This window comes from Lytechinus variegatus, chromosome 5 (genome assembly GCF_018143015.1).
Source record: "Lytechinus variegatus isolate NC3 chromosome 5, Lvar_3.0, whole genome shotgun sequence".
NCBI classification, from domain to species: domain Eukaryota; kingdom Metazoa; phylum Echinodermata; class Echinoidea; order Temnopleuroida; family Toxopneustidae; genus Lytechinus; species Lytechinus variegatus.
The window spans coordinates 7,879,469-7,903,997 of NC_054744.1; the positions used below are offsets into that span (position 1 = coordinate 7,879,469).

Here is a 24,529-nt window from a genome sequence, read left to right on the forward strand (position 1 = left end):
AGGTCTTCTTTGTTGCTGGGGGGAGTCGATGGGCGATTTCTCTCCATTTCATCCCAGAGATGCTCTATTGGATTCAAATCCGGACTCTGCGCTGGCCATTTGAGCACAGATACCTTCTTCTTGGCCAGAAATGCTGTCACAACTTTCGCCGTGTGCTTAGGATCATTATCATGTTGGAAAATAAAATGGCGTCCAAGCAGTTTGGCAGCAGATGGCATCATCTGTTGTGAAAGGATGCTCTTATACAGGTCAGCATTCATGATTCCCTCAATGAAGTAGAGGTTGCCTACGCCAGCAGAAGCCATACAACCCCACACCAACACGTTTCCACCTCCATGCTTGACAGTTGGTTTCAAGCACTTAGGGCTGTATGCCTCCTTCGAAGTACGCCAAACTCGCTGACGACCATCTGAACCGAACATATTAAACTTGGACTCGTCAGACCAAAGCACCGTTTTCCAGAATCTAGCAGGCTTGTCAATATGCTCCCTGGCGAAGTTCAGGCGTTTCATCTTGTTCTTCTGACTGATAAATGGCTTCTTACGAGGAATCCTGCCATGCAGTCCACGTTCTTTCAGTCTGTTCCTGATTGTTTGGGTGGAAACCTTGGTGCCTGTACTTGCTTCCACCTGCTTGACAAGTTGCTTGGCAGACAACTTCCGGTCTCTCATCACAACCTCTTTGATGTCCCTGTCCGTCCTTGAAGATGTCGCTCTCTTTCTTCCTCTTCCCTTCTTATTTTCAACACTACCTGTCTTCTTGAATTTTTGGATGATATATTGCACTGTTGTATGCTTCATATCAAGTCTTCTTGCTATCTTACGTACAGAAACTCCATCTTTGTGGAATTTTACAACCCTTTCCCTCAAGGCTCTTGGTACTTCACAGGTCTTAGCCATGTTGAAAAACTACAACTGACCCTTATAATGACTGTAGTAAATGGTCACAGATACTACAGGAGGGAATGGAAAGGACTGCCATGGAAAAGAAAATCAGTTGTACACAATAACTTCAAAAGATGTTGCTATTTCAGGCATGTTTCTGTATCAATAAGGATTAACCAGGGTTGAATGGTAAAATACAAGAGTTTTCGACCTTTTGATATGCGAGGAACCCCAGGAGACATTCCTGCTCTTTAACAATAAGCAGATTAATCCCCTTTGTATGATAAACCATTCTTTTATTAGAATTTAAGATCTGTAAACAGGGAAAATGGGCTCTAAATGCAAAGTGTACAAATAATTGTTTGGGGGTGAAAATTAATATTTTTATGAAAAAAGGTATAATTATGAAATAATTATGGGAAATTCACTTAGGTTCAAAAGGTACATGTATATTCTACAATGCAGTCACTTTTTGGGGTCTAATTTTCAGTACTTTATATTTAATTTGCTTTGAAGTAACAATTTGAAAGGTGTACAAATAATTGTTTGATACACTGTACATATATTTTTATCATTATTATTCAAAATGTCTGTTCATTAAAATTGGAACAAGATATGTGCAATGTACCAAATGTAGCAACCATTCTAGTGGGCTGTTTCATAAAGCTGTTCGTAAGAGCAACTTTCAGAACAACTGGTGAACCTTTCTTATGTGCTTAACCATCGCCAATGGATACACCATTTGCCACCAGAAAGGATCACCAGTCATTCTTAAAGTCGCTTTTAACTTACAAGCAGCTTTATGAAACACCCACCAGGATGAAAAATTGGAAGTAAATCCACAGAATGAAACTAATATGAAGATCAATGTATATGTACCATAACTCTACTCCTACTCTTGAAGTATTTACTTAGAATTGTCTTTGTGCTCAGATAAATGGGATTTTGCCGTTCAGCAAACATCTTTGAAATGTGTTGGTTATATTGTGATCCTCTGTCATTTGAAGTTTGATAAGTGCAGTCAACCAAATTAGAAATATGTGTTTTCAGAGCAAATAATTAAAATTGTGAAATAGCTGTATCCAATGATGTTGTGTACCACAGACTTAATCTTGAGGGTGGGGTACGTAGCAAATAACTATAATGTGAAAGAGCTGTATGATTTGTATTCAATGATGTCGTCTACCACAGACGGAGTCTTTAGGGTGGGGAACGGAGCAAATAACTATAATGTGAAAGAGCTGTATGATTTGTATTCAATGATGTCATCTACCAGACGGATTCTTTAGGATGGGGAACGGAGCAAATAACTATAATGTGAAAGAGCTGTATGATTTGTATTCAATGATGTCGTCTACCACAGACCAAGTCTTTAGGGTGGGGAACGTAGCAAATAACTATAATGTGAAAGAGCTGTATGATTTGTATTCAATGATGTCGTCTACCACAGACCAAGTCTTTAGGGTGGGGAGTGGGGAATAACTACAATGTGAAAGAGCTGTATGATTTGCATTCAATGATGTTGTCTACCACAGACGGAGTCTTTAGGGTGGGGAACGGAGCAAATAACTATAATCTGAAAGAGCTGTATGATTTGCATTCAATGATGTTGTCTACCACAGACCGAGTCTTTAGGGTGGGGAACGTAGCAAATAACTATAATGTGAGAGAGCTGTATGATTTGCATTCAATGATGTTGTCTACCACAGACCAAGTCTTTAGGGTGGGGAACGTAGCAAATAACTATAATGTGAAAGAGCTGTATGATTTGCATTCAATGATGTTGTCTACCACAGACCAAGTCTTTAGGGTGGGGAACGTAGCAAATAACTATAATGTGAAAGAGCTGTATGATTTGCATTCAATGATGTTGTCTACCACAGACGGAGTCTTTAGGGTGGGGAACGGAGCAAATAACTATAATGTGAAAGAGCTGTATGATTTGCATTCAATGATGTTGTCTACCACAGACGGAGTCTTTAGGGTGGGGAACGGAGCAAATAACTATAATGTGAAAGAGCTGTATGAGTTGCATTCAATGATGTTGTCTACCACAGACGGAGTCTTTAGGGTGGGGAACGTAGCAAATAACTATAATGTGAAAGAGCTGTATGATTTGCATTCAATGATGTTGTCTACCACAGACGGAGTCTTTAGGGTGCGGGAATGGAGCAAATAACTATAATGTGAAAGAGCTGTATGATTTGTATCCAATGATGTCGTCTACCACAGACTGAATCTCGAGGGTGGGGAACGGAGCAAATAACTATAATGTGAAAGAGCTGTATGATTTGTATTCAATGATGTTGTCTACCACAGACGGAGTCTCGAGGGTGGGGAGTAAAGACCCTTCAACCCATCCGCCATGGCTCTTTCATCATCGAGTACTTGGGCGAGGTGATCAGCGTCAAGGAGCTGTGGAAGAGGGCGCTAGACGACTATCAGTACCAGAAGCATCACTACTGTCTCAACCTGGACGGAGGGATGGTGATAGATGGCTATCGCTACGGCAACGAGGGTCGCTTCGTCAACCACAGTTGCAATCCCAACTGCGAGATGCAGAAATGGTATGTATAGATGAAACTGTTTATTTCAGGTGCAAGAATTGGTTAATTGTTCAAGAAGTTATCTCTGCTGCATTATCTGACTTCAAAACTGAAGAAAAAAGGAATTTCATGAATTTATTCTCTGGTTCCCTACATTTAGTTTGCATTATTTGTTCGGGTTTTAGGGGTGAAGTAGTCATATTGAAATTCGATGCTTTGATTATTTCTGAAAAGCATGTTCTTTGATTTGATAGATACACATTATTTTGCTTGCCAAATTTGATGGGCGTTTTTGGTCATATTAAGAAAAGAAGCTCTGAAGTTTTGTACAGTCATATGTAAAAATATGCTACATAAAAGACTTTTTTTTAAATTTATTCTCGAATATTTAAACATAGTAACAGGACATTATGAGGTACAGAAAAAAAAGAACAAATAAAAAGTAAAATACAAGAATATGTTACGAGATTCAGATGGCAAGATACTTGATATAAATATTCAAAATACCAATATTAAAAGCTTGTTTTCCTCAGGGCTCTGTGATTATATTTATAAAAAAAACATAAAAAAGATGCATGATTGTTAAAACATGAGGCAATGTTGTATAGTTGTAGAGCAAACTGTGATGCGTTACCAGCATAATTATTCCACGATATATCTATCTTCAATTGTAACCTTTTTTTCTTCCTCAGGATGGTGAATGGGTTGTACAGAATAGGAATGTTTGCTTTGAGAGATATTGAACCAGGGGAGGAGCTCACATATGACTACAACTTCCACTCATTCAACATGGAGACACAGGTAGGCATTATCATGAAATATCATTCATGTGTGGATGGGTTCAATTTCTAGTTCCCATGTAAAAGCAGTGACTGTTATGGGTCAAGTCCAATCCGAGCAAAATGTTTATTTGAATGAATAATGGAAAGTTAAATAAGCATTTAAATAAGCGTTTTCACAAAACAAGTTATATATGCATAACATAGAGATATATATGCAAATGAGAGGGTTTGAAGTTTGAATTGCATGATGCAGGTGAAACTGCCAGAGGAGATCCACTTGTGAAAAGAGGGGGGGGGGGGGAAGGAGTGGCAAAGTGATGTGGATTTTTCGCAATTGAATAATGGAACTATAAGTAATATTGGGTCGAGTTACATGCATATAAACTCTCTGTCTCATGCCCTACTTCTTTTGGAGTAATTTTACAATCCAATGTCATAATCGATTATGAGAGTATGGATACAAACTGTAGCAAGGCATCACACACACGTGCGATTCAACACATTGGATTTTTTCTCTCATTATTTCCTTTTCTCCTTTTTACTACATGAGTAATCCTTCTTTTTTCCCCTTTTTTATTGGGGGGGGGGAGCAGTTATCCTCTGCTGTTGAGTATGAGACACATATTCAATAAACCATAGTATCTTTAGTATCATTTCTTCACCAATCTTCTTAAAAACTTTGTTTGACCTAGCAACAGTCATAAGCCATGCATTCATGTTTGTCTCAAAGGTATGAATGCCATGTGACATTATATAGCTAACGGATCATTGTCTAACCTAGCAACAACCATGAATCATGCATTCGTTGAGGTTTAGTGCCCCACCATTATTAAGCAAATTCCTGAAAGTTATGACATTATTCTGCATTGTTGTGAGTGCTTTGAGTACCCCCAGTACTCAAAACAATGACAGACCGATATGAATAGGAACTGACAGACCGATATGAATAGGAACTGACAGGTAGAATAGGATCATTGTCTAACCTAGCAATAATCATGAACCATGCATTCATAGGGGTTTAGTGCTCCACCATTATTAAGAAAATTTCTAAAGGTTATGCACATTATTCTGCATTGTTGTGAGTGCTTTGAGTGCCCCCCCCTACTCAAAACAATGACAGACCGATTTGAATAGGAACTGACATGGGATCATTGTCTAACCTAGCAACAACCATGAATCCTGCATTCTTTTGAGGTTTAGTGAATGAATAGGAAGTGACAGGTGGAATAGGAACCAGAGGGTTGCTTGCTTACATTTTAGCCTTTGTATGCTACACCTTTGTGGGCTACACCTTTGTGAACTGGTCATTATGAACTCAAGTCTACTTATGTAATGAATTCCTAATTTGTATTCATGAATGCATGATAAAAGATTCTCGCCTCCTCTCTAGCTATTGGATGACAGCACTAAAGTCTATTGTCAAACATCATTTTTATGCATGAGCTTTTGGAAATTGAACCACGACGTGGTGGTTTCTTCAATAACCATCGTAAAGTGTGCTTATCATTGACTGGTGTATATAAGAAAGCCCTTGCTTGCAAATCAGACGGAGGCAGTGAGCGAGCAAGGCCAGTGTACAGTGACACATATAACAGAACATGTGACCAGTCATGTGATGATGATGTCATCACATCAACATAACAATAAACATGCACAACACAAGACTACTACAACATACCATAACCCCAGCTAACCTTTATGCTGTATGCTGGCCTTGTTTATTATCTATTTATGTCAGCCCTTTTTTCGGCTGGCATGAATAGGTGATGCTAGTGGGCTGCGTTTTCAACTCAAAAGCAATTTATGCTAATTAGATTTGAATCAAAGATTAAGTGTACAGTGTATATATAGATGGGGTACAGTTGGTAGGTGTTAAATTGAGTTCTTTCTTCCTGCATTGATTTTCTATCATTTATTTATATTTAGATCTTTGAGTTTTTGTCTCACAAGCAAGGTTAATTAGTATATGGATCTATTTCATGGAACTTGAGGCAAAATATCACTTATTTTCTGTCAAGTCACATGGTCAATTTTGAAAATGTCTGATTTGTAAATTTTGACTGATTCCTTTTTTCAGTTTCATATTTCAAATTTATATTTCAAATATCTTTAAAGCAAGGTTGATTATGGATCTACTTCATGGAACTTGAGACAAAGTATCACTTATTTTCTGGATTTTGTTTCAAGTCACATGATCAATATAAAAAATATCTGATTCCTTTTTTCAATGTCATGAAAATTATTTTATTTCCATAAAACTTACCCTTTCTGAGCAGTCTCTTCTTTATTTGTATTCCCCTTGTAGCAAGAGTGTAACTGCGGTCATGAGACGTGTCGAGGGTACATAGGCGGAAGGGCCCAGAAACCCACCACTGTGGTCAAGAAGAACAAGGTCGCAGTCAAGCGGTCATCGACGTCCAAGAACAGTCGACAGAGCAAGATCATGAAGAAGAACCTTGTAAGTGGTTTTATCTGCATTTTTGTTGTATATTTAGAAGCAAAATCACCATCCAAAAACCTATCACCACCCATCGGAGACTATAGCAGCCATGTTTCCCTCCTTTTAATTAGCCAGTTTTGTCAAATCATATAAAATGCAGAGAAAAATTCAGAAGACGACAATAGGAAAAAAAGAAACAAACTGAAGAAAAGATCCCAGGACACTGAATCCGCAAAGTTAAGAAATTTATTGTCCAAAATGTTGTCAGTGTTCATGGAAGATCATGCTATGAATGTAAAGGTGCGCATGCGCATGAGCGGGATCTCCTGTAATTTCAGAGAATTATGAAATAGAAATGTAAGTATAATATTACAATTGAAGATTGAACCCCTTAACCTGCTTCATTCTCTACTTTACATTGTATAATTTACTAAGGTACTTAGTGCCCAGTGTTAGATAGACCAATATCTGGCTCTCCCATATTCTTTGTATTTGTATTTTACATGCATTGAATTGAAAATAAATGAATCCATGTCTTATGTTGTTTCCATGGTTACCAGGAGGGTCATCGAGATGAGGAAGGAGGAGATGGAACCCCTTCGTCACGACCCCGGGAGCTGCTCCTCCCAAAACCCATGTCCTACCGGGAGATGAACTTTGTAGCGGACAACAGACTCTTCTTGCTGCGGAACATCGAGAGGGTGAAGAGGATACGGGAGGGTATCCTCAAGAAACGGGAGACCGGTAGCAGCCAACGGACCAACATTGCGGAGAGACAGTACACCAAGGATAGGAGTGGAAAAGGTGAGGGTTATACCAGACATTGACATCATCGTCATCACCATCACTATTGTCATCATCAGCATCATTATCATCATTTATCATCATCATTCTCATCACTATTATCATCAGCATCATTATCACCATCATCATCATCACTATTATCATTATCATCACTTTTATCATCATCATCATCATCATCACTATTATCATCATCATCATCATCATCATAATCACATCTGTCATCACCATCATCAGTGTCACCATCACCATCATTATCAAAACATATATTCCCTGTATATGAATCTGAACACATTTAATATGTCATTGCCCCAATTGTTGAGCAATATTCAGCCTGTAGTTAGATCTCAATTATTGTTTCCAAAGTCATTGAGTGTACAGAGACATAGTATTTTGAAAGTAAATATATTGAGATGTGAATATTGTGAAAGAAAGAAGCTAGGTGTGAACATTATAGAAAGTTTTGCTAAAAATCTGAAAAGAACTCTTACAATCGAGTTCAGAAGAGCTTGTAATTAGACGCTTTTACATCACTAGCAATTTTCATAAAATCTATCTTTTTCTTAGTTTGTAGTTTTATTAAGATTACATAATTCCATTCAATTAATTTATCGTAATCGCTTTGGTCATAATGGGAAAAGCGCAGTATAAAGTAAGTAATAAGTAATGATAGTAATAGGTTCATGTACAAGTATAACATTGTCAAATGTTGAGGAGTTGCAATGATATGTGGGGCGATTAAAGAAGGTTCAAATTTATTATGTCCCGACTGAGACGTTATTCAGCAGGCTGTCAACATGTAATACTACCTCAGTCTGTAATCCATACCATACATCATGATTGTATTAACCTATTCTCTCTCCCAATGTAATCCGAGAACCCCAAACACATCCCCAAAAATCGAAATGAAAATTGATGTGAAAAGATGCAACCCTTTGGTGGGAAGCCAAATGTCACAATCTATTCCTAATTCAATTGACTCATTGTTTTGTTGAATTCTTGATAGATGTGTTCATGGCTCAGTTCACGGCGTTGAAGACGTCGCGCTCGGTGAAGACCAGACGTTTGGCTGCCGCTCAGGAGAACACGGAAGTGACGAAAGCGGCACGTCTTGCTCAGGTCTTCAAGGATATCTACACCGCGGTCTGCACCTATCGCAACCCTAGTGGTCAGAGCCTTGCCATCCCTTTCATGAATTTACCATCTAAGAAAAGGTGAGGTTACATCTTTCACCCCCTCCCACTCTCCCCTCCCCTCCCCCTCTTCCCTCCCCTTCACTCCCTCCCCTTTCCTCCCTCTCTCTTCTGTCTCCGTCTTCTATTCATTTCCCTGCTTCTCGATCTTTTTTCCCTCCCTTTTTCCCTTCCAATCTTTTTTCCAACTCATGGGTCTTTCATTTTCATTTCCTGTCTTTATGTGTCACTATTGAATTAGATATTCAGATTTATATGCAAAATGTTCATTTCAGAACTTCAATAGTAATACATGTATTTCCAAAGGAGTCCAGCAGTCATTTATAGATGTATACTCCCGTTCTGTAGTTCAAATTGTAATGTTTGTATGACTTTCAGGCCTGGGTATACATGGAATTGCCAAAGTTAGTGGCCCGTATTCTGAAGTCGGGTGTAACTTAAACTCAGGTTTAAAGTTGTGGGTTTAAGTATGGATAGCCAATCGTGACATAAATCACAAATTAACAGTAGAGATATCATATTTCAGCTTATTTGGCTCCCAAATCATTCATAATTGTCTAGGAAGTATAAAAAGATGATTGTCTTCACCATCGATGAATCGGGAAAGAGCACAGCAAACATAAGAAACATACAACTGAATAAAAATTTTGACACTTGTGGCTTCCCATAATTTTAGCACAGAGTTAGACCATGGTCTTAGATAAACCTGACTTCAGAATACGGGCCAGTATGTTTTCTATCCTCCTCTCTCTCTCTCCCCCCCACCAATATTACTACGAACCGACAGCATTAAGCATTAACATAATACTGCTTTGTATATTATACAGGAATCCCGACTACTACAAGAGGATCTCTGACCCGGTCGACTTGAGCACCATCGAGAAGAACCTGATGACAGGGAAATACAAGAGCGTTGAAGCCTTTGATTCGGACTTCCTCAAAGTCTTCAAGAACTCGGAGGTCAGTGAACCTTTCATTTCCGTCTTTCCTGTTTCATGAAGATTTACAACTATACTGACTTTCCGTTATTGTAACTACCATGAAAACCTTGATTGTGATTGGCTGCTGAGCCCTGTTACCATGGTAGTTACCATATTGGCAAAGTTACCATAATTGTAACTCTAAATGAAACAGGTCCTTGATGATTTGTAACACATATACACGTTTAGCGCTTAATAAAATGTTTCTAAGTGCTTCATACTCTCATTCCGGCTTTAGCATGGCTGTTATTATCGGGCACTTGAGCATTCAAGGACTTTCTTTCTGCTGGGTACCCATTTAGTACACCTGGGTGCAGAGTGGCAAATGTAGAAAAATGCCCTGCCAAAGGACGGGACTATTGCGGTGGGATTCAAACCCCAGACTTAGTGGTTCAGAATTAGGAGACTTATCCACTGCATAAACCCTTTTTTTAAACAAATACATTAAAAACTCAAGAAAAATTCAAAAACTGATGTTACCACATAACAACACTCTTAGGAAAAAGTAAATAGAGTTTTCTCATATTTTAAGTTTTTACAATAGGGCACTGGTCTGAAAGGGTTGATGATCATGTATTATGATATGTTGTCTGTCTGCAATGGTTCTGTTACAGGGCACGGGTCATTCACACTGCAGTTAGAAATTATTTTAAACACCATTTATGATTTTCATTAATGTATAATTCATTGCTACAGTCAAACAAGTCAAAGTTTCATTCTAAAACTCATTTCCATTTTGAAAGCAAAATAATATACAGCGGTAGGCAAACACCTGCTTTAGATTTTTACATGTGATATATTTTTTATTTGCCTTAATTGATCTTTGTAGTTTTTAAGACATAAAAGGCAAGAATAAGAAGTCAGTGTCTATTCATATTTTGATAAACGCTTCACGAGTATTTCAGTTTCATATTGCCGAGAGTCGATTCAACCCAGTAGGTTCTTGACTCTGTAAATATTTACTTAAATGATAGTTCAACCCGTGTAGCTGAAAAAAAAAATGTAGTGTTTCAGTTTCGTAATTAGCTTTAAGTGAATGACTTGCTCATAGTCATGTGTTTAAAGGGATGAAGGGGGGAAAAATTTGCTTGTGATGGAACAAGAGATGTACCATATATTTTCCCTAGCACATACAAAGTCAGCAATACCTGATAATTATGATAAAATGGAAGTTAGTAAAATTATTCCCCCCAAAAGTCACAAGTAACTGAGGTTCACTATACACCATGCCTAAAGAATTTCTGATAGGCTGAGGATGCGTGTTGGCTGGAGCAGCTTTACCTCCCAGAAAAATCCTTATTAGTTTTGTGCTACACTAGTTAGACAAGTATTTATGGATATTGTGATATAAGAATTACCACTTTTCTGTATAGTGTATAGTGTAAAAGTTGCAATTATGATAAAGACAAGCTGGAAATGGGATGTTTCATTTTGAATGAAGTTTTCTTTTGTTTTTAATCTCTCATCTTGTGTTTATTCTTGATCGATAAATAGAATAATTGTGTGTATACACATATACTCACCAAATTTTCTGTTGGAAGGACATATGTCTTCATTCTAAGGGTATTTCTATATGATTATTGTACGTCCAACAGAAATACAACGGCAAGCGGTCAGACTTGGGCAAGGATGCAGCGGTCTTGAGAAAGATCTACCTGACCGCTAAGGCTCAGGCCACCAGCCATCTCCAGGACATCTTGGAACCGGTCAAGAAACAGGTGGACGTGGAGGCTCTCAAAGTGGTCAAGGGTGGGTTTCAGAGTGACCGTTGAGTGGAAATTGTCTTTCTAATATTTTATTGTTATAGTGTTAGGTGCAGCACCCACTGTGCTGTAACTTTTGTTTGCTAGAATGTAACCAAATTTCATACAAATGTGGGTGTTAGAGTCCTTTTATGTGGGAGCTACCTGAAACATTTTGTGTCATTTCTGATTTATGAAAATTGTAATGTCAAGCCATTTCAGATATGTGACCACATGATGGTGGACTTGGTTTATCGGTGTAATTCAAATCTACATTGAGTCGCAGCCAATTAAAACAAGTAAATAGAAAAAACCTACTTTTCTCTCTGATGTGTGTAATGTCATCCATACTTCCCATTGAAAAATAATCAAATTTTATTTTAAAATGAGGATTAGAGGGGATATGAAATATTCATGCTTCATGTAGAAACAAAAAATGAAGTAAAGGGTAGTTTGTGGAAAATAAAGAATTGATCATGATTAATTTAAAACTAGGCATTCAAGTACAATTGAAAAGATATTAAGGTATTCAAATACAATTTATAGATATATAAAGACAATTATAAATACAATTTATTAAAAATATTCAAATTTGCTACGTACATGTATACATGGTTTGATTAGTTTGTATAATCATATAAACATTAATTTAACTTTAAAATGCACTTCCTTTACATTTTTGTCTCACCTGAACGAAGGTCGGCAGAGACCTAGTTTATGATTCGAAATCAAGGAGTTCAATCATGTTCTTATTTGAATTTCTTCTTCATGTGTGTGTTGGCTCTGTTGGTAGAGCGTCCGTCTCACAACCGGGAGGTCAAATCCCGGCCGCATCAGACCGAAAGACGTAAAAAGAGGGGAGTTGCTGCTACCCTGCTTGGCATATAAGGGATAGAAGTAGAAGTAGAACCTCGTCAATCTGGCGCTGCAAAGTGGCTGAGTATTTCTGTTTTAGATTTGTATTTCAGACAGTGAAACATGGATTGTCTTTTTCAATTTTACAATCAGATCCCAAGGCTGGTCCAAAGGAAGAGGAAGAAGAAGAGATAATCAGGTGTCTGTGTGGTCTCTTCAACGACGAGGGTCTGATGATCCAATGTGAGAAGTGTTATGTCTGGCAGCACTGTGACTGTGTAGGGGTCAAAGATCAACCGGAACATTACCTCTGCGAGAACTGTGACCCTCGACCTGTGCCAAAGGTCAGTTTCATGGATTGACCCCTTGCATGAGAATGCACTATTATATTTTTCCATGAAGATTATCATCAATTGTAAATTTCAGACAGTTTATAAGTGACAGCGGTAATGATGTTGATAGTGATGATGATTGATGATGATGATGATGATGAAGATAATGATTAAAATTAATACTCTAATTATCAAATGCATGGATGGAATAGTAACAACCAAATCGAAGCCAAAGCTTGCTAAAATTTGCCCTTTTACAAAGGACATGTATTAGTTTTGATGGGAGTTCCACCCACATAGTTTAGCTTTCACTCAGATAATCACTTCATTTAATATTATTTATTATTATTTTTTAAAAGTAAATTTGGCTTCTCATGTTCCATGGAATTTAGTGCTAAAAATGTAGTTAGTTCATTAAGTTCTTTTTTGTATTATAATTATGTAGCAGTCCTACTCTCTTGCCCTCTATTTATATATGCCCAAGATTGAGGAAATACTATCGAATGCTTAAAATAAAAATTATTTATAATCCTTTGGCTTTTATGCAGGAAATTGTGATGGTACCCCAGCCCAAGAATGCACAACCTAACCATTCATACTACCTGTGTCTGCAGAGGGATGATACACTTATAGTCAAACAAGGTGAGCGATAGTAGTGATGTTGGTGATAAAGTAGTAGTGGTGGTGATGAGGACGAAGGTTGTGATAGTGATTATGAGGACGACGGTGATGCTGGTGATGATGAAGGTGGTGGTGGTGATGGTGATGATGATGGTGATGATGGTGATGGTGGTGGTGGTGATGATGATGGTGATGATGATGATGATGGTGGGGATGGTGATGACAACGATGGTGATGCTGGTGATGCTGGTGATGGTGGTAATGATAATGAAGATGATGTTGATGGTGGTGGTGGTGGTGGTGGTGATGATGATATGATGATGATGATGATTGGATGATGATGGTGGTGATGATGATGATGGTGGTGGTGATGATGACGATGATATGATGATGGTGGGGATGGTGATGACAACGATGGTGATGCTGGTGATGATGATGGTGGTGGTGGTAATGATAATGAAGATGATGGTGATGATGTTGATGATGATGGTGGTGGTGGTGATGATGATGATATGATGATGATTGGATGATGATGGTGGGGATGGTGGTGATGGTGGTGATGATGATGATGGGGATTGTGATGATGATGGTGGTGGTGGGGATAATAATGATGGTGAATATGATGATAATAATGATGGTGATGATGATGATAATAATGATGGTGATGATGATGACGATGATGGTGGTGGTGGTGGTGATGATGATGATGGTGGGGATTGTGATAATAATGATGATGGGGATGATGATGATGGTGATGATGATGATGTTGATGATGATGTTGATGATGGTGGGGATTGTGATGATGATGGTGGGGATGATGATGATGGTGATGATGACGATGATGATGGTGGTGGTGGTGATGGTGGTGGTAGTGGTGACAGTGTGATGATGGTGGTAGTGATGGTGATGATGATAGTGGTGGTGGTGATCATGATCATGATGAAGATAATAGTGATGATGGTGATAATACTATTGATAACGGCAACTTATCTCTACAGCCTAGTAATGGCCAGAATGTTTACTAATGGCCTTTCTATATCCCAAATACATACATATGTCCAGTCTGAATTATGCTTCATGCTGGTCACTGTTTTCAAAATCATTGCCAAATTTGCAGGTGATTGTGTATACCTTGCTCATGAGAACCAGCGGCGTGGCTCCGATGGATCACCAATGAGAACGTCTGCTAGAATCATGGCTAATACCACACCAGACAAGTTTAATATCTTCAGGGTCGAAAAGCTCTGGAAAACTGAAATGTGAGTTATATAACTTGTTGTATTTATACGAGATATTTTGATCATTTCTGACTTATTTGTTATATTCTTCTGTTTCAATAATGGATCCTGCTGAATTTATGCAGACAAAATCTTTTCCAATGAGAATTCATCAAGTGATACTATTTTTAAAGGTCAAGTCTTTTGTTTTTATTGTTTGAATAATACAATGTTTCAATTTTTACAGATTTGACAAGAAGGACCAACTTAACTTAACCATAAATTGTTAAAATAATGGTAATTCCACATGTTCAGGGAGAAATGAAACTTTGTTTCACTTGACAAGGAGGAGAATATTAGAATACTTCATATTTCATATAATAAAATACAAAAGAAATAGTGAGTGGGTGACGTCATCAGTCTGCCAATTTGCATACCGACCAGGATGTGCATATAACTGTTTGTGAAATTAAGCGAAACTTTAAAATGTCATAACTTTCTTATTTAAAATCCGATTTTGATGAAATTTTCAGTGTTTTGCTTGTTGGATTTTTCTCCCTTTTTCCTCCCTTTTTCCAAATCAACTTCTTGTTGGGGTGGAATTGTCCTTTAAGATTTTCAAACATGACATATCACGTGTGTCATCTTCATCGATTCAGACCTGAAAAGACAACCTACTTTTGCATTATGCACTGTGATTATTATTTTGTAGAAGTTATTATTCACATACATGTAGCAAAATATCTGTGAAAGCGGGATTGTATTCCAACATTTCCTTTTGTGTTTGTTTCTTCATAGTGGAGAACGCTTTGTATTCGGTCACCATTTCTTGAGGCCCCACGAAACTCATCATACTCCGTCCAGAAAGTTCTTCCGAAATGAGGTAAGATTCGCTAATATGTCTGTCTTTACCGGTTTCTCACTCTTGGGTGCAACATTCAAATATATTGTTATTTTCCCTTCTTTCTTATCAAGACTAAGTTATTGTCTTTCTCATACATTTTTAAAGTAATATTCCTACTAATAAACAGTGTATATGGTTTGCTCATTCATTTAAATCTACCACACATCCTTTTTAGATGCAAGCTTATAATATGATAATTACAATTGGTAAATAGATATCTTGTATATCAGTTAAGAATTCATGAATATTCCAGGATATATGTGCATGTATATTTTGTTAATAATGGGGAAGTAATAATGTCACGATAAAGGACTGGAATAACCTCTTCTCAATGGTGAATAGCCCTTCCCTGGAGTCATTTAAATAAAAACTAAAACAACTTCAATACATGTAAAAGCCGTTCCGCACACAGTGCACTACTGTCCTCACCAAGTTAGCGTGGATGTGTCCATCAACGTCATTGCTGACCCAACCATTCAGATTCGGACAACCACTTAATATCGATCAGGCTGAACATAATCAATTATTTTCATCGTGTATAACTTGAATTGCCAATTTGATGATCATTCTCTTTTTTAAACTTTCATCTCTCCTGTTAGTTGTTCCGAGTGCCTCTGTATGAGATCATCCGACTAGAGTCCATTGTAGGACTATGTTGTGTGATGGACCTTGCCAAGTACTGCAAAGGTAGGCCCACCTCTTGCAAGGCTTCAATTATTGCATGATAACTTTTTTTTCAACACAGGGAATTTTGGGAAAATTAGATTGCTGATATCTTTTTCACTTTTTAGCTATTCATGAATATCTTGAATTCAGAAGTGTCTGTTACTGTGTTGATCGAATAATACACATCAAATCATAGTACAAATGTGTGAATTCAAGTCTGTCTTGTCAGATGTCTTATCCAACAGACTGAACAAAGTCTGTTTTATTCAAATTTATTTCATCTCTTAAAAACAGGGTACAATACCTAGTGAGTTAATGCAATAGAGTAAAAACAACAATGACAGTTGTACAATTTAGACAAAAAATAACAAGAAAAAACAAAGAGTAATGATTGGGATGTGAGGGGGAAACAAAAAGTCATTAGCCTATCTAGGCTATTCCCTTTTTACATTTATTATAATAATACAACAAAACAGTTATCTATATCTAATAAATGTTAGACATTTTGTCCGTCATCCAATCAAACCAAGGAGAGTTGTCAAAAGTTGACAAAATCAAAGGAAAATAGTTTAGCGTCTTTTCTTCCATCGTAAAGAATCAGCGCCTATTTTCAAGCAATGACTTAGTAGTTAATCCCTTGATTAATTAATCCCTTAATCCTTTCCTTAATCCTGATTCAGGGAGACCTAAAGGAGTGAAGGAGCAGGATGTGTATGTCTGCGAGTACCGTCTGGATCGGACGGCGCATCTCTTCAGTCCGATCGGCAAGCTCAGTCGATATCCTATCTGCACCAAGAGATACGCTTTTGACAGATTCGAGAAGAAGCTTGTGCCCAAGAGAGATTACACGGTAAGGGAATCACTTATCCTCGCCGGGATGAAAGACAAGAACTTGTATCTCAATGTTTTAGGAGAAACTTTTTTCCGTTTCCCCCTTCTTCATTAATGGATGTTCAGATCTCACCTCTCTATTCAAGAAAGATTTTCTCACGTGGAGAAGGTTTACGGTTCACCCTGTGTGAAATGAAAAAGGGAAAGGAAATACAGGCAGAAAATTGATTTCTCTTTTAAACATTGTTTTGTCAACTAGGTTTTTTTTTTCCTCTCCTGAATGTTCTGTAACTTTGAGATATAAGACTTTGTTGCCCTTGCAACATCATCATTTCACTTTCTATGTTGTTTCAATTGATTTTCTTCAATATGAAAATTTTAAAATTTAGATTATACATTATTTGAAGATATAACATTGTTTCCATCTGAATTCTTTATTTTTCAAAGCATTTTATTTTTTATAAATATGTTTTGTTCCACTCTCCCTCTACTTGACTTAACGTGTAACAATTGTACTTGGTTGAGGTTTGTAGCTCAGAAACTTGTATTGAATTGAAATGTGTATACTGTATTTTTCCTCTTTATTTCATTTTCCAGCCTCATTACATTCCAGAGCATTTCAAAAGGCAACAAAGGTAAGAAATAGTCGTTATTATTTATCCTTAACTCCCGACCCATCTATAATTGTAATTTTACCATTTCAAATCTACATCCCAACCCTCCCTCACGCAGAAACCCAAGCAATAATTTTATGACAAAACACTCAGAGGTTCAGAGATTGTATAATGTGCCATTATTGGGGGTATGCTCAAGAAATAATTTTGAATGTTTAGGGGTTGTTATCCTCGAAAATGTTGTGATCAGTATATTCATTCTGTATAAAACATGAAACGTAGAGATATAGTTACAAAATGATATATATGAATATTCTTGCAAATTGAATATGTAAACATCGTTAGAAAAGCGTGAAGCATGTAATAATTTATTAGGACCAAGTTTCAGTGGCATTTTTGGAATATTTGCACATGAATTGGTAACAAAATTGGTTTGTATTCCTTGTTGCTTGTGAAATTTGTCTACACAATTCATGCGTAATTAATCCTCCCGCCAGTGGGACCGGACCTTTTAAGAGGAGGGTGGAATAAAGTTTCTAATGCTTTCGTACTAGTTTTATTTATCCACATCTTAAATTCTCTGAACTTGTTATCAAAGTGAAATATTTCTGAGTAATTGGTTATTTCTGTGATTAATTCCATGCAATGGCAATCATGGGGGCTCTTTTGTTTGTCTTATTTTTTAAAATGAATTGGTTTTAGTCCCTTGTATTTGTTTCCCTGTATGTTACTAAGAACCTTGAATTGTGTTATCATCCTAAATAACTAATACAAAATGTAAAAACCAAAATGTCTCAACTATAGTGAGTTGATTCTCTACAGGCCTACTTTACACAAAAAAAGCGGGTAAAAAAGACACACCTATGAAACAGGATTCTTTTTTTCTTTTTTGTTCAATAAAGATAAGAACTTCTTTAAGATATTTCTATTATTAATTTATTTGTATTTTCAGGACTAATCCTGTCAAATGTAAGAAGGACAAGAACTCAGGAAGCGAAGATTCTATGAACAACTCAGATCATGGCAAGAATGGACTCAACGTATCAGGGTAAGCATAGCAATCAATGAAGACAAAAAATTCCTTTTTGTCTCACCTGCATAGCAGAGCAGCGTCAACATCAAATCTTAACCTGAGGTTAAGTTTTTGAAATGACATCATAACTTAGAAAGTATATGGACCTAGTTCATTAAACTTAGCCATAAGGTTAATCAAGTATTACTGAACATCCTATTAGAGTTTCATGTCACATGACCAAGATCAAAGGTCATTTAGGGTCAATGAACTTAGACCATGTTGGAGGAATCAGCATCGAAATCTTAACCTGAGGTTAAGGGAGCATTTCAGTTGCTACATTGCCCCCGAGACCCCATGTAATTTTGATTCCGTAAATGTAGTATACCTCGTCATCTTCCACAGAAGGATACCAGCTATAGTGGGTGTTTCTTAAAGTTGTTCGTAAAGTTACGCACAACTTTACGCACGACTGGAACATGTTCTGAGGTCATAAATCAATTATAAAGGGATATCACATAGCACAAGAAAGGATCACCAGCCGTGCATAAAGTCATTTTTATCTTACGAACAGCTTTATGAAACACCCACCTGAAACTATCCTGGTGAGTGTTTCTGAAAGCTGTTTCGTAAGTTACGAGTGACGTTAGGAACGACTGGTGATCCTTCGTCCTGGTAAATAATACCTACCAGGTGTTCATTGGTGTTAATTTAGCTCCTAAGAAAGGATCACCAGTCGTTCGTAAAGTCGCTCATAACTTACGAACAGCTTTATGAAACACCCACCTGGCCTGGGTAGGGTAAAAATAGTTTAATTTAAAGGAACAATTGAAGGTTTGTTCTGTATACATTTTTATTTTAACAATATTGCAGCAGCGGTCTTTGATTTCAAACTGGCCCTGAATAAAGGCATACTAAAAATACAGTAAAAATTATTGCACTTTAATACCAAGAGTAATTGCAGGAATTAATAGAATGCTAAGTCAAATAAAACGAGAATGGAAGCTTAAATGGTGCTAAAGATACAGAGCTCTGATTAGTTATCAGATTAATGGTAAACCTAAGTTTAGTACTTTGATTTGTTTTAATCCATAATGTTTTGGGTTTTTTTTATCTAATGACAGAATAAATCCATGAATGAATTTATGCTGTTTATTTCTCTTTTGTGAATGAAAAAGATATGAGCTCAGTATGTTTATGCTTTTCCTCTCTGTTCGTTGTCAGGGATGCACCAAGCTCCTCCGACAATGCAACTAAGAACAGCAAGAGGCGGAGGGGTCCCAAGACGGAGGCTGATAAGGAGAGACAACGACAGCGTCTCGACGGCATCATGGTTCATCTTCTATCTCAACAACGAGCCGCCAAGCAGTGTAAGACCGGCTCGCTTGATGATGATGGTGGTGATGATGAAAAAAATGGTGGCTCGGCTGTCTGTTAGTGTTCCATTTTTGGTTTCATTTTCTTTTCTTTCATTTCATGTTGCTTCTGCTTGCATTATTATATTATATTGTGACGACGACTGTTACTGCAATTACTTTTGCTGCTGCTACTACTACTACTGCTGCTGCTGCTGCTGCTGCTCTGCTACTACTACTACTACTACTACTACTACTACTACTACTACTACTACTACTACTACTACTACTACTACTACTACTACTACTGCTACTACTGCTACTACCACTGCTGCTACTACCACTGCTGCTACTACTGCTGCTTCTACTGCTACTACCACTGCTGCTACTGCTGCTGCTGCTGCTACTGCTGCTGCTACTACTACTACTACTACTACTACTACTACTACTACTACTACTACTACTACTACTACTCCTCTACTTCTACTACTACTACTACCACTGCTGCTACTACCACTGCTGCTACTACCACTGCTGCTACTGCTACTACTGCTACTACCACTGCTGCTACTACTGCTGGTACTACTGCTGCTACTACTGCTACTGCTACTGCTACTACTTCTGCTGCTACTACTACTACTACTGCTACTACTGCTGCTACTACTACTGCTACTACTGGTACTGCTACTACTTCTGCTGGTACTACTACTACTTCTGCTGGTACTACTGCTACTACTGCTACCACCGCCGCCGTTACTACTACCACTATTACTACTTCGGCTGCTGCCAGTACTTCTACCATAATATTGAAGCTACTACCTGTATTTAGAATAATGAAAATACTACTACTACTACGACCACTCCTACTACCAATATCACTACTATTCATAGTACTACATTATATTCCAAAAGTTGCACCGTTGGTTTAAGTATGCACAGTGGTAAGGATTTCCTCACAGGCTGTATGAGTGACAAAACCCTATGAAAATATTGTTATAGAGAAAAATGCAACAAAAAGAAACATGTCTTTGCATGCCTCACCCATTATTTGTTATTTGTTAAAAGAGCAAACTTGGAATGAAACTGCTAATTCCCTTTCAAATTGCATATTTTCTTTGTATTCATTGTATCACAAGATATGCATGTCTTTTAATATGACTATGAAACTGCAGTGAATTGTTGGTCAGAAAATCTTTGTAGCATGAAAAAAAACTCATATCACGCTATCATTACCTCACATATACATATATAAAAATTTTTGTTTATGTTTTGAAATTGTAGCATTAAAAAAAAGAATTATCATACCTAAAGCACTGTGAATAATGAATAATGTATATAAATTAAATTTTAATTGCCTTATAGATAGTACCTACAGTTTAAATCCCCCCACTCCTCTACATTGATATTCTCTCAATTGCTAAAAAAATTTATTGGAAAAATGTCAAACTATTTATTTATGCATGTCTATGATTACTGACTACCACTATTAAAGATTTTTTTTTAGAAATACATCTGTTTTTTTCCCACATGGCATGTAATATGTAATTTTCTCGCTTTTCTACTCAAAAGTGATAAATTTTGAGTACATGCCTCTTAATGCATCTTTTATTTCTCGGGGGCTGTTTCACAAATCTGCTTTAGAGGCGAGCTTGACCTTACAGGCAACCAAGATGTAAAGTGCCATACATGCCAATGTATTCTGAAAAAAAAAAAAGTCTAATAATCTATGAATGAGAATCGTATCTGTCTTGCCATGCTCAATCTTTACAAATATCTAAAGGATGAACTCCCTCTGGTGTTAAGATATCATTGCTTTGCTTCTAACTTTCATTGCTGCTTCTAATTAGCATTCCTTGTTAAATCCATAGGGGTGTATTGCTTTCATACTGGCTATTTTAATCACTCATTGCTTCTCAAATTAGCAATAATTTGCTCATGTGAAAAGCTGGAAATTAAAATGGATGTATCGGGGAATTCATAATTTGCACAATTTGATTTGAAATTACCAATTTCCACGTGTAAATAGTGGGTAAACAGTGGAAATTATTTATGATGTGATAATTGATATGTTTCTATCATGGGGGGGGGGGGGCTCCTGGAAGCGTGTTTTGGATTTGTCCATCCTGTTTTCATTCTAAAAAAAAATAAATTGATTGATCAAATTTAAACTTGATTAATATGTGTATGCTGGGTAGAAAATAATGTGATTAATATTTGGAGATTGCAAGGTCAAAAGTCTCAATTCATATATATACCTGGAAATTACCCATTCTTACATTGAAATAGACAGTATGATGGGGGGGGGACCTAAAGCTACGCATTTGTTTTCAAACTATAAAAACTGTCCCAATTTTTATATTTCAACAAATTATATTTCACTAATTTGTGGCAAACATTGTAAAGATCATTAACCAAGAAGAAAATATCGCAAAACTCACTAATACGAAAATCCCGCCGTGTTTTCCGAACAGCTCTTGTTTTGCTGCCCGATGTAGAAAGGGTCTTAAAGCTACGCACTTGAAACTATCATAGGATAAAATGAAATTAAAGCAAATATAACTACAAACTTCCAAACAGTTGTTGGTTTTCTCTGCATTTAGAGATTTACTGCAGCCTCTGTAGAAAAAATTGAATAGGAATCGTTCGTCACTCTGCAGTCACAGTTCCATACACAGGGCGCACATTTGCCATAAAAACTGCATGCGCGATGAGTGGTGCGTAGCTTTAGGACCCGCGCAGCTTTAGGACCCCCTATACAATACAATAAACAGTTTCATTGATCAATTGCAAACTTGGTTCATGTATGTGATGGGAGTGATATTCATTTTAATAACTTCTTAGTGTATCAAGGTGCAATTTCGGAAAAGATCCGTCATAAAAATAGTTTGTTTTTTTTTAAATAAAGTGATAGATCAAATTATGTAATTACGTCTGGGGATGATTGTCTTATTAAAAAATCTGAAGTTTGAAAGTGTAATTTCCAAATTTGTCAATGACGCTGGCATAAATTTCAACTATATGTACTCCATGTACGTTTACTTAAAAGGAATTTCTTTAAAAGACCTAAAATGAGCTCATTTTCATCATTTATTAATTTACAGTTTTCTGCTTGATAAATCAAAGTTTTGCTTCTTTGACATGACGTCCCACATGCTTATGTCTCACGTACCAGTACATAACTTTGAGCAAGATAATATTAATTCCTTGCTTTCTGGATTGCTAATTATTAACCTTCAGCAAATTTTTACGAATTCCAAAGTTCATACTTCGGCGCAACATTTATTTCACGTTGCTCAGTTCAGAGATGCTAGTCTTTAGGCTATTGCCTGATTTTAGGCTCTGACAATTTAACATTTCAGGCTTTATATTGTACAGTACTTATGGGATTTTAACATGTTCTGGCTTCTTTTCAGGCCCAGTGAGTAAAACTTACTGGCATCCCTGTCAGTTATAGAAATACGAGTTTCACTAATATTTTGAATTGTTGTTTTCCACAGTGGATGTGACTTATCTCCTAGAGCAAGGAAAAAAGCAGAGGAAGAGACAGGCACCGGTAATGGAAGACTTCGTCTGAGTGTTACCATGGCGATAGAATGACGAGGGATTGTCGGGGGCGAGGCATCCGACTACACCCATCCGCCCACGCCGAAGGATTCGTGAGGCGATGTATTACCATGGAAACGACAGAAGCAGGAAGCCAAGGAAGCCATACTTGATGCGAGTAGGTTGGATTCCGATGAAATCAAAGGAAAAAAAAAAAGTCTTGCGAGAGCAGACAGTACACGGCGGCGATCTGGATTTGAAATGACTAGTGAAGAGTTCTGGAGTCGGAAACATGTATGAACAGATTCAGGGAATGTGGTAGTTATTGGTTTAACTTATGTCGGTATAGGTAATAATAGCTTGTTGAAATCATCAAATGATTAACACATCTTAGGTCGAAATCAAACGAAATCGAGACCTTTGGATGGTAAAGGAGAATGTTCATTCCTCCTTCGTTGAAAGTTACTAAAACAAAATTAATAAGTCCCATCCAATACTACAGTATGTAAAGCATATTGGATAACTTGGATAACAAAGAGAATTTTTTTGAGAGGCATAGGAAACGTGAGTGGGAGAGAATCATTAAATTTCTTCCAGATTATGTGAAAGAATTTCAAACGACAAAGAAGTGCTTGTGCGGGATACAAATTGGGCTAACCCAAATGGCGTTTTTACCTGGGTTGTATCAATCTAAAGATTAGATTAGAAGCCATCATATTTTTTTTTACCAATACTGAGCGATTTTGGGTGGAGGTTGCAGCGTCGGAATAAGATTGGAATGAGATTTCAGATTTTTACGATGTTGTGTGAAGGATAACCGCATGCAAAAAGTTTGTGAAGCGTTGGTGTCCTCCTGTCTGTAACAATTGTCAAGTTTGGAATTTGTACTTGAAATCATGATTGAAATCACATTGAAAGGGGATCGATCGTAAAGCAACAATCCATGACGGAGCTACTCTCTTCTCCTGTATGAGTGTATTAAGTTTTCATGTGTATTATACATAATTCTCTGAAATGAAGTTTGTTTCATTTTCAATCGTTATATTAAGAAATATATGATTGTGGTTTTATTCTGTGATTTATAATGAAGTCATTGTGAATAAATCAGATTGTTTCTTGGCAATTTTCAAATCATTTCTAATCCTGTCAAAGAAAATCATGTTTTCAGTGCTATTGTACCAAAGATTGTAGCTTATTGAGACAACCTTTCC

The 24,529-nt window shown here is 37.1% G+C and overlaps 1 protein-coding gene across 8 annotated transcripts in view; it reads left to right on the forward strand.

Moving 5' to 3' along the window:
- The window catches only part of LOC121415187 (histone-lysine N-methyltransferase ASH1L-like), a 107,842-nt gene extending 84,003 nt beyond the window's left edge, over nt 1-23,839 (forward strand). For 7 of the 8 annotated variants that reach the window (XM_041608346.1, XM_041608343.1, XM_041608349.1 and 4 more), the window contains 17 exons: nt 3,204-3,451; nt 4,123-4,231; nt 6,518-6,670; nt 7,213-7,456; nt 8,460-8,667; nt 9,474-9,606; nt 11,222-11,375; nt 12,377-12,567; nt 13,104-13,197; nt 14,294-14,435; nt 15,192-15,276; nt 15,897-15,984; nt 16,644-16,813; nt 17,392-17,429; nt 18,361-18,456; nt 19,645-19,853; nt 23,273-23,839. In XM_041608346.1, coding sequence (XP_041464280.1) covers nt 3,204-3,451; nt 4,123-4,231; nt 6,518-6,670; nt 7,213-7,456; nt 8,460-8,667; nt 9,474-9,606; nt 11,222-11,375; nt 12,377-12,567; nt 13,104-13,197; nt 14,294-14,435; nt 15,192-15,276; nt 15,897-15,984; nt 16,644-16,813; nt 17,392-17,429; nt 18,361-18,456; nt 19,645-19,853; nt 23,273-23,349 — 2,439 coding nt within the window. In that variant the 3' untranslated portion in view covers nt 23,350-23,839. The remainder of the gene's footprint in view (nt 1-3,203; nt 3,452-4,122; nt 4,232-6,517; nt 6,671-7,212; nt 7,457-8,459; nt 8,668-9,473; nt 9,607-11,221; nt 11,376-12,376; nt 12,568-13,103; nt 13,198-14,293; nt 14,436-15,191; nt 15,277-15,896; nt 15,985-16,643; nt 16,814-17,391; nt 17,430-18,360; nt 18,457-19,644; nt 19,854-23,272) is intronic. The other variant, XM_041608344.1, reaches the window with a different exon arrangement.
- The last annotated feature ends 690 nt before the right edge of the window (nt 23,840-24,529 follow it).